Source organism: the organism of the source record quoted next, unplaced genomic scaffold, assembly GCF_019419815.1.
Source record: "Pyrus x bretschneideri cultivar Hongxiangsu unplaced genomic scaffold, Pyrus_bretschneideri_v1 Contig36, whole genome shotgun sequence".
In the NCBI taxonomy this organism is placed as follows: domain Eukaryota; kingdom Viridiplantae; phylum Streptophyta; class Magnoliopsida; order Rosales; family Rosaceae; genus Pyrus; species Pyrus x bretschneideri.
In genome coordinates, this window is record NW_025999679.1 from 1,262,959 (window position 1) to 1,274,433 (window position 11,475).

The 11,475-nt window shown below is 40.3% G+C and overlaps 1 protein-coding gene across 1 annotated transcript; it reads left to right on the top strand.

Annotated features, from left to right (window-relative positions):
- Positions 1–6,486: 6,486 nt before the first annotated feature.
- On the top strand, positions 6,487–8,646 carry LOC103955326 (9-cis-epoxycarotenoid dioxygenase NCED6, chloroplastic-like). The gene has a single exon (XM_009367200.3). The coding sequence runs from the start codon at positions 6,602–6,604 to the stop codon at positions 8,405–8,407; it is 1,806 nt and encodes a 601-aa protein (XP_009365475.2). The 5' UTR covers positions 6,487–6,601; the 3' UTR covers positions 8,408–8,646.
- The last annotated feature ends 2,829 nt before the right edge of the window (positions 8,647–11,475 follow it).

Sequence of the window (11,475 nt, forward strand, 5' to 3'; positions counted from 1 at the left end):
TGTTTGTCTGCCCTTGGCGTGCTTTTTAAGCTGAGTTGTTACGTTCGTCAGAAAACTTTGCATCTGCCAATGCCTATGCTTTTATTGTCGTGCATCTAGATTGAGCGAAATAGTGCATCATGAGGATGACTGTGTGCATCTAAAGGTAAAACTTAAGCTTCCGGGTTGCAACAATTATCGCCAAAGTTAGCGTTCGAATTTCTGGCAACATCAAATAGAGCTTTTGAACTCTGGAAAAGAGGTAGTTTTGAACTGTGGAATACATGTAGTCGGGCCCCCAACTCTTTTCTTATGATGGTAGAGCTTATTGCTGCTTCAGATACCGTCAAACATGCGAATAAGTTCTCCGCTGCTTTCGCTTTGGATAGTAAGGAGGTGATGTCGGGTACTTCTTTAAGTATTTGAATGTGCATTGGCGAGCCTCGTCCCAAAGTGCATGTTTCTCTGCTAAAGCGAAAGAGTCAACCAGGGTTAGATCTTGTTTCATGATCAATTTTCCAAACAGCAGGTGGTCTGCTCAAAGTTCTTTTAGGAAAGCTGCTCTAGCTATCAAGTCGTTGCATCTGACTATCCTTGTTTTCTCTGGATTGAACCTCTTCACCTAGTCACGAAACGACTTTTTTGGGTTCTTCTTGACATTGAACAAGTGGTCGGACTTCTTCTTGATTGAGTAGTAGGATGAATATTCTTTGGTGAAAACCAAAGAAAGTTCGTCGAAACTTTGAATAGATTATGGTGGCAGGGTGTAGAACTAATCTTGCACCTCGCCTTGTAGAGTGTTGGCGAATATCTTGCACATGAAATCGTCGTTGTTTCCATAAAGGATCATTGTGCTTCAGTAGTGCTTCAAGTGCTCTCTAGGTTTCCATCTCATTTCAAGGATGTGGAATGTGGTATGCTAAACTTGCGTGGAGGCTCTACCTGCTTGATCTTGTTCGTGAAGGGTGACCTGCTTATGTTGGTCATGTTCTATAGTAGTGCCTCATCGACGATCCCGTTGCATTAGAAATCGCGTGATCGCTCGGTCAATAGTCTATCTACTTCTTCCTGAATTTGCCTTTGTTGGGGGTAATGGAGCTCTCGGCTGCCCCTAGTCGTGACTTGTTGGTCTAGGTTGCTCTTGTACGTGCTCGGCTCGTCCATTCCACGGCTGCGGTGCAAGTGGTTCGTTCCTAGCAGGTGAGAGAATTCTTAGCAGGCTGCAGTTGAACTTGAGCCGGATTGAGTTACTACTTCTCTTCATCCATCGTGCTGCTTACTCTGATGGGAGGTGGAGGATACTTTTTGCGTGCCTAGTCGTGAATGAACACTCCCCTGAAAGGTTATCCATGTTGTTCATCGGAGTGTGGTCCCAACCATGATTGTATGCTCATCCGTGGGCCTAGTCGAGAGCACACGCTCCTTCACACGCTAAGACGTGAGTATACGCTATCTCGGGGGCCTAATCGAGAGTGTACTCTATCGGAACTCTCAGTTCGTGGCTAGTCAAGTAGCTGCTTACCGGGACGCTGCTGGAGAGGTTATTTGTCTACCCTTGTCCTACTTCGGGACACCTCGTATGGGGCACGTTTCATCTCGGTGCGCTACAAGAGTTAATTCACCAAGGTCGTCTGTTATACGAGGGTGCTCATCAACTCTATGACTTGTCGAGACAAATGTTGTTCGCCATTCAGATTGGACAAGCTTGGAATGAATGTATCTCCTTGAGGAGTGGAAGTGTGGTAGACTCCGGGTGCGAGATTCTAATTAGGGATTGTCAAATCCGCGGAAAAGTGTGGTGAAAATGCCCCCAGTTCAATCATAGGCCCAGAAACTTGAAGCTGGGACTGTGGAACTAATCTTGGACCGATTTGGGCTGTTTGGAAGGCCACGAAAACAGGCTGGGCCATAGGAACAAACTAGGCCATGGGAGCAGGCTGGACCATGGGAGTGGGCTGCTTGGTGTGTGGTGCATATGGGTGCGAGACTAAGGCTCGGCTTGGCAACACATTGGGCTCGCGTTGGGTTTGGGTGGCAAAGGCCAGCTCGACTAGGGCTTAGGCCCTTGAAAGTTGAAATGACATAGCTTGGGCCATGGCTTTAGAGCTGTAGGATTTGCCAAAGGTGGCTACCGTGGTGGTCACCATGGTGGTTTTTATGGTGGTGCCTCATGGGGACGCCGCTCCACTCCCCGTTATGTTGAGCCTTGTAGATCGCCACGGTCCTAATCCTTGAACGTTGGAATTTCTGCTTGCCATTGTACTTTTCTTTTACATTGTATCAAAGGATTTTTAGAAACAAAAAGTCCTAGAATAAGAATGTACGAAAAATCTACAAATAGGCAAAGAAACAAGAAACCTTAGATGCGAGAGTCTTCTACGAGCGTGTAACTCAACTCTCAATGAAAGCACCAATTTGTGGATGCAAATTTCTTCCTCCTTGTTCTTGGACAAAATTGCACCTACAAAACAAATAAAACCTTAGGTCAAGGCCAAGAGCCTCACGCGCCCACGATGAATGGGGGGGCTTTGGCCGAAGAACCTCTGATGCCAAAGTTAGAATTTTGAGGGAAAAGTGTTTAGAGAATTTAGAGAATTTTGCAAGAGAGTTGGACTTAGAGAAAATGGGGTAGTATATATAGGGCATGGCCGACCCCCTTTGGAGAGATGGTAACCGGCCCTTTGTGGCATTTTTAGGTGTAATTGGTAGTTAATTAGCCAATTAATAGATTAATTAGGTAATAAATCAATTAATTAGCTAATTAATATAATTTGAAAGGAATGTTTTGGGGGTTACCTTGTGGAGAAGATTTGATAAGAATGGATGAAATAGGTTTTGAATAAATACCTATTTTGAGCACTTTTGACTTGATTGTGGGACGATTGACCACTGCTCGCTCTTAGGAATTTCGGTGTTACTTGAGGGTAATTTTGTCCTTTTTACCCTAGAATCCACGTGTCGTCTCTTGATTATTTTTGGCTCCACAAAGGACATTATTGAGTTCTAAAACGAAACCTAAAGAAAACTTTAGTTTGACAATCCCAATAGACTCGACTGCTAACTTTGATCCATTCCCAACGAAAACATTGTAGAATTCCTTATTTCTTGCCTCCTATTTTGTGAAGCCCTACAAAGAATTTGTAATGTGTATAGAACAACCAGTGTCAAACCACCAAGAGTTTTGAGGGACTAAAATTAAATTTGACTCTAAGCAAACAAAAACATTTATTGTACCTTTCTTAACAAGCCATTCTTTGAAACCTTCACAATTTTTCCTTAAGTGATCAGTCTTTTTGCAGAAAAAACATGGCTTCAGTTTAGTTTTCTTTACATTAAGATTATGTCCTCCTCTAAGGGGGTTAGCATTCTTAGAAGGCACATTTGAAGTGGCAGAAGAAGAACCTTTAATAGGCTTACCAACGAAGGAAGATGCAACCTTTTTACCCTTTGTAGCATGGACCAAATTCACTTCTTTAGACTTCTCATTTTTCTGTCTTTCCTCCTCTTGAGCACAGATAGATATCAGATCATTAATGTCCTATTTCTCCTTTTGAGTATTGTAGGAGACCTTAAGCTGTCCAAACTTGGCCGGTAAAGAATTCAGTGCCATATGAACTAAAAATTGATCAGATATTGGTACCTCTAACTCTTTAAGTTTTCCAACAGTGTCCACCATCTTCAGAATGTGCTCTCTAACACTGGTAGTGTCATTGAACTTCATGGTGGTAAGTGAGGTCAAGAAGTTTCCAGTTTCAGCCTTCTCTGATTCTTTGAATTTTTCTCCAATAGCTTCAAGAAAGTGCTTCGCTTTGTCACATGTTGGAATTCATCCCTTTACAGTCTCAGTCATTGCATTTTTCATGATTAAAAGACCCATCTTGTTGGACTTCTCCCATTTTTCAAACTTGACCTTTTGCTCAATAGTGCTTTCCTCGATAAGAGCTGCGGACTCTTCCTCCCTAATTGCCAGATCATAATACATGAGACCCAAGATGATCTCAATGTCTTGTTTCCATTTCTTGTAATTACTTCCATTCAGTGTCTCTATGCTAGAGAAGTTCATGGAAGTAGTGTTTACAACTGAGGAAAAACAAAAGTTTGTGATTAATAGGTTCCATAATTTTTAACAACAGTAATGCTAAACCAGAAAAACTATTAACAACATGTTTCGCTGGTTTAAAAGCAAAAGCTTATATCATTAGTAACACCCTTGGTAGAGACTAAGGATATAATCAAAAGTTGCATAACCAAAACAGAGAACATTTAAGCCTGGTTTGGTACTGAGGTGATTCTGAAAAAAGCTGGTATCAAAAAAAGTTGGGAGCTGTTTTTGTATTTGGTAAACATTCAGCTTCAGCTTTTTTTCACAGTTTTGGGTAAAAAAAGCCAAAAATAAGAAGCTGCAAAACCTAGCTTTGAAAAACTGGTTTTTTTTCACATCTGTTTTACATAAAAGTTTACCAAACACTATAATACTGCTTTTTTTTTTTTTTTTTTTTTTTTTCAAAAACACTTTTACAAAAAAGTTTACCAAATACTTTGCTGCTTTATTTCACAGTTACTTATTCTCACAGCACAGCAGAATCAGCTTTTTTTCAAAGCACAGCAATACCAAACCAGCCCTTAAACATATATAAAATTGAACACCTTTGTGGTAGATGAAAAATATACAATCTAAATATTCCATGCTTCATTATACACTAATTCATAGTTGGGCTAGACCAATAATTCCATTGTTGAAAAATAAATCTATCGAAAAACATACAAATCACAAGTTGAATTTCTTAGCAATCTAATAAGAATACAAATAAATAATCCACTTTAGTAGAAAATCTCATTGTTTCTTAAAAGATTAAATCCAAGTTCAGGTTGTTGTCCTAAGAGACAAAATTCATCATAACCAAAATTGATGAATTACATAATTGTTGATTCAAACAAAATAATCAATATGTTTCTTGTATTTAATAGAATAAAGCTTTATCTGATTTATTTATGAGAAATTGCGATAAGAAATCCACAGTATGAACATGATCATGATGCGGAAGCAAGAAAAACAGAAAGCCCATGACAAGGAACGAAAAAAAGAAGGAAAAAGATTTCTACCTTCCATAGCATAAGGTTTCCGAATAGGCTGAATAGCTTAGGATAAGAACCAAAACGTCAAAAGCATGCCGTTTTATATATAAACAATATATATATATATATATATATATATAAAATATATATATATATATCAAACAAATCACAAACACGATAGCTTTTGTACTTTTTAATCCTTCTCAATATATACTCTCCTAAAGTAATATTGACAAAAATTGAACTCTAAGTGCATTGATGCTCTGATACCACGTGTAAGAATAACTTACATACATGATTATCAACTAACACATAGAATCATAATTAATCAGAGTCAATACTAACACATAAAAATTAGACACACACTTGACGATGAAGAAGACATGATGCTTGAAATAAAGATAGTCTTCTACTCTCACAAAACTGGATGCTTATGCTTTCAATAGGACTTGGCACACTATTAAGCTTGCATTTGGAGAGCAGGCCGGGACCAACCTTTTTATAGTCGCATAAGGCCTATTGATTCCACCTACTAGGAAAATAATAGGTCTCTCAATAACTCATCGTTAACTGCAATAATTAAGTCCCTGACATTATTATTTTGAATGTTTTATATAACCTACCGGTACAAAACTCTATTAACTTAATCAATACACTTCTATCAAAATAATGATTATTTCTACTCAAATTCTTACATGAACTTCACACCAAATAGCGTAACCTTGTCTTCAAGTTAGCAGAACTCGAATGCAAAAGTGTTCCTTCCACGGCCGAAGCCGTTGAGTGTAGAAGTCAGCAACGCATTTCATCAACACACCACCACATCCGTATCATTCGTTCGACCAAGCTTGATAGCGACTTGACATATCTATACCACCAATCAACTATAAAAGAACGTAGTTAGTATTTAGTTATTTGACTTGCACGACACATAGGCTTTGTAGTTTATAAAGTTAGACAGTAACGTAGCGCAAGTTCGAGTCGGATATACTTCATTTCATCTTACCACTAATACGCATATGTGTGTGTGTGTGTGTGTGTGTGTTTTGGAGTGATACGTGGCCTTGCATGGATATAGCAATATACATAATACGTGTCAATTTTCGTATCACTTTCTTTGTTACAAAGAAAGGAACAGATAGTGACGTGTTCCCAACCATCTTCTACACACCACAAGTGTAATCTCCATCAAGCAAGGGCCTTTATAATATACCACCTTAAACTTGCACTATAGTAATTGCAGTAATTACATCGTCTGTTTATATTCTTTCCGTAGGCCTTCGACAAAGCTAATAATAGAATAATAATTTTCTCATCCAGTAGTTCATCTCCCACCTAAAAAAAGTCTCAAATTTTTTTTTTTTTGGTTGAGTGATCCTCTCATACCATTTGCCCGTGGGTCAGCGTCTCCTCTAGCTAGTCGGAAAATTTGACATAACACCTCACTTCACACTCTCCACTTCTACTATATAACCACCACTCGCCCGCCATTTCTCTCCGCCCACACACCTACTTACTCTCTCTCTCTCTCTCTGATTTTTCAGTTATGCATGCCTTGCACTTCACCACCACTACTTCACCACCCTCTCCCGCCCTTCTCCAAAATGCCACCCAAACTTGCACAGCCACAACACAAATCACATGCAAAATCCTCATCAACCCATCCAAAAAAACCCTAACCCATAAAACCCAAAAACCACCAAGGCAACCCTTGCCACCCCCAAACACTAAACCATTACCGCAAGTGAACCCAGCAAAACCAAATATTAGCCTACCTCACCTAAACCCTTTCCAAAAATTAGCAGCCTCACTCCTAGACGCAGTAGAAACATCACTAATAGTGCCGCAAGAAAAGAAGCATGCTTTGCCCAAAAACATCGATCCGGCTGTCCAAATATCCGGGAATTTTGCGCCGGTTCAAGAGTGTCCGGTTCATCACGGTCTCGAGGTTGTGGGACAAATCCCTGATTGCTTACGTGGTGTTTATGTCCGAAACGGCGCGAACCCTATGTTTCCGCCGTCGGGCGGACACCACTTGTTTGATGGGGACGGTATGATTCACGCCCTCACTCTCGGCTCGTCAAATCGAGCCAGCTACAGCTGTAGGTACACGCGCACGAGCCGACTTGAGCAAGAAGCCATGCTGGGCAGGTCCATTTTTCCCAAGCCGATTGGGGAGCTTCATGGTCACTCGGGTTTGGCTCGGCTTGGCATGTTCATGGCTCGAGCAGCTATCGGCTTGGTAGACAGCTCACGTGGCACCGGCGTCGCTAATGCCGGCTTGGTTTATTTCAACGGACGATTATTAGCCATGTCGGAAGATGATCTCCCGTACAGTGTTAAGATCAAGGGCGACGGTGATCTGGAAACAATCGGAAGGTTCGATTTTAACGGTGGATTGGACCGACCCATGATCGCTCATCCTAAGGTGGACCCCCTAACGGGTGAGCTCCACGCGCTCAGTTACGACGTGGTGAAGAAGCCGCACCTCAAGTACTTCAGGTTTAGCACGTGCGGGATAAAATCACGTGACGTGGACGTCACGCTAGACCAACCTACCATGGTGCATGACTTTGCGATAACCCAAAATTATGTGGTGATTCCGGATCAGCAAGTGGTATTTAAGTTATCCAAAATGATTAAGGGCGGTGGGCCAGTGATCTACGACCGGAGCAAGACGTCCCGGTTTGGAATTTTACCAAAAGGGCACGTGGACGAATCGGGCATCTGCTGGATTGACGTGCCCGATGTTTTTTGCTTCCATTTGTGCAATTCATGGGAAGAGATTTCGGACGCGGGTGACCCGACTGTTGTTGTCATTGGGTCATGCATGGACCCACCGGATTCAATATTCAACGAGCAAGGGAATCACCCAATTCGTGCTGAGTTGGCAGAGATCCGGATGAACTTGAGGACTCGTGAGTCAACCCGGCGGGTTCTCGTCCCGAGTTTGAATTTGGAAGTAGGACAGGTGAACAAACAAGTGGTAGGACAAAAGAGCAAGTATGTGTATATGGCTATAGCTGAGCCGTGGCCCAAGTGTTCGGGTATTGCTAAGGTGGATTTGGAAACCGGTTCGGTGAGTAAGTATATGTATGGGTCCGGTCGGTTTGGCGGAGAACCGCTGTACGTGCCCCGACAGAGAAATGGTAGCATGGCACACCACGGTGAAGACGATGACGAAGGGTTTATAATGGGGTTTGTGAGGGATGAAGTTGAGGAGAGTTCGGAGTTGGTGATATTGGAAGCTTCAAGCATGAAACAAGTAGCGTTGGTGAGATTGCCTGCTAGGGTTCCGTATGGATTCCATGGCACATTTGTTAGTGAACAAGATTTGAAGCTGCAAGCTTAAATTAAAGCTATTTTTGTATATACTCGCTTACCTATATATATATATATATGTGTGTGTGTCTGTTAATCGATCCTATTTCTATTAGAAAGACAATACAAATATGTGATAAGTCATACTATATTGAAGTATTTCAGTATGTTTTTTTCTTAGCACGAGCCTGTTTATTTTTGTCATTTGTTAATTATTTTTTGGTTTATTCGATCAAGTGTTTAGAATTAAACAGAAGGATAATTTAGAAAGTGTGTTTTCAACCATAGTTGGGGCATTTTGATATAAACATTTCAGTAAATTAATAATACTGAAAATTTGTTGTTTTTAGAAATTTGATTAAATTTTTTATTATAACTTTGGACCCACATGTCTGATAATAATTTTTTCTAAAAGTCTTTATGTTAAAGGAAGTGCGATCAATTATTTATTTAAAGATAACTAACCTTCCTACATCTAGAAAAATTTTTAGGTGTACCGGGTACACCAAATTTTTTTGGTGTACCCTCACTCATTAGAATTTTTTTGGGGTACAAAAAGTGAGGGTGCACCAAATTTTTTTGGTGCACCCTCACCATTATGAGTGAGGGTACACCAAAAAAATTTGGTGTGCCGGGTACACCGAAAAATTACTCCTACATCTAGCCTTCTCTGTTTCCACTAACAAAATAACCGGGATAATTAAAACATCTTTTCCATAGATTTTTCTTTACCATATAGAGAAATTTATATTAACACGTTATAAGAACAAAAAAATTGTAACAAAAATACAAATGTACCATTTATAGACAAGTACAAATAAACGAATATAAATGTATTAATTATAGTACCATAAAAAATGTGTATAAAACGGAATGTACCAAAAGTGCGAATAGCCGTACCAATCAACCACTGTATATAAAATCAAACCTTCCAAAGTTGGAATTAAACGGATCAATCAACACTGTGTATAAAACCAAATATATCAATCAATATATTACAAAAATTATTATGCAATAAGAATATTGTCAAAACGTACCAATACGACGTAATTAAATTGAAAATATTAACCAACAGTACAAGTTGGAAATAAAAAAAAAGGGAAAAAAAAAATAAAAGAGAAGTCTGCGTGTTATGTATTTGAAAAACTTTCCTCCTATGGAGAGTTGAATCCTTAAATTGAGAAGGTATGATATTCTGCCAATATAGCTGTCACATCCCGGCCCGAGGTCCGTCACATCCTGGGTTTACTCCACCTCTGTAGCACGATATTGTCCGTTTTGGGCCTCGACCACGCCCTCACGGTTTTGTTTCTAGCAACTCACACGAGAACTTCCCAGTGGATCAACTCACATGAGAACTTCCTAGTGGATCACCCATTATGGAAGTGCTCTCGCGCGCTACTCGCTTAACTTCGAAGTTCTCATGGAACCCGAAGGCAATGAGCTCCTAAAAGGTCTTGTGCTAGGTAGAGATGGGAATATATACATACAAGGATCACTCCCCTGGGCGATGTAGGATCTTACAATCCACCCCGTGTGGGATCTTACAATCCATCCCGCTTAAGGGCTCGACGTCCTTGTCGGCACACCACGGCCAGGGTTAGGCTCTGATACCAAACTGTCACATCCTGCCCCGGGGTCCACCACATCCCAGGCTCGCTCCACTAATGTAGCACGATATTGTCCGCTTTGGGCCCTGACCACGCCCTCACGGTTTTGTTTCTGGGAACTCACATGAGAACTTCCCAGTGGGTCACCCATCATGGGAGTGCTCTCGCGCACTATTCGCTTAACTTCGGAGTTCTCATGGAACCCAAAGCCAGTGAGCTCCCAAAAGGCATCGTGCTAGGTAGAGATAGGAATATACATATAAGGATCACTCCCTTGAACGATGTGGGATCTTACAATAGAAACTAATTAATATTATTCAAAGAATTTTGACATAAGAACTAATTCAATATGGATATAAAAAGCATTTAAATAAAGAATATACGTGAACATTGAGTTTGATCAAAAGTAAAGCACTTTCATATAAAATTGATAATCAACAAATGTTTAATCTAAACAAAGTTTAAGATAAAGCATGTGATTCTAATTAGGAGGCAGATTGTCTGCCCTCTTGTTTGGGTGCCATTCTCATCTCCTCCTATTTGTGCGGTCACTATTAAGTCACGTCAATATTTTATATTCCTATTGCTTTTTGTCTTATTATCTCTATAAAAAAAATCAATATAAAATGTTAACGTGGCTTAACCATGACCGCACAAAATAGGAGGGGATGGGAAGGGTACCCAAACATGAGGGCAGACAATCTGCCTCCTACTAATTAAACCTTGAAGAATGCTAGTTACCTTCCCCACATACCTTCCATATTTGTCTTTCACACTCAATGAATGTTATGTGGACTTGTCTTGCATCTAAATCTATGCATTGATTTTTCTTTAAGTAAAAAAAGAATTAATTTAAAGAGAAACCCCGCAAACACTTGAGATCTCTATAATCATACAAAAAACATTCCTAGCTTGCTGAGGAATACAACCATCCAAAATATACATATTATTGCAGTTGGTCCCAATAGAGGTTATGGCATCAGTAGTAAATATTGCTTCCTAGTTGACATGGTTCCACTCTGCCGAATTAAAAGAGGAAGTCAGCCATTTTATGTCCGCCACAATAGTTTTAGTTCACCAAGGTACCTCGCACTTCCCAAAGACAACATTAATGACTACCTTTGAGTCACTCTCCACAATGACCTTTCTTAGTCAACGTTGTTGGGCTAAATTCAACGCATCAGGAAGGGCTATTGCTTCCGCAGTGGTAATATTACTAGGTCCAAGACGACGAGAACCCACAACAGAAGGCTGGCCATGATGATTTCAATGATGAATCCTTTCCCACCATTTGTTTTGGTTTGCCATTTGTTTTCTCTAGGTTTGTATTCTGGAAGTCCTTTCCCACCATGACAACCACCATAAGACAACAGACTGGATGAGGCTTAATCTATCTAAAAACATAACAATTTCTATCATTCCACATGTGCCAGCAAAGAATAAAGATTATTAATATCAGAGAGGTCATTTTTATCCCTAGCAGAGAGAC

What these genes read in the sequence shown, in the direction of transcription:
- LOC103955326 (XM_009367200.3), top strand. Translation starts at nt 6,602, where the DNA reads ATGCATGCCTTGCACTTCACCACCACTACTTCACCACCCTCTCCCGCC.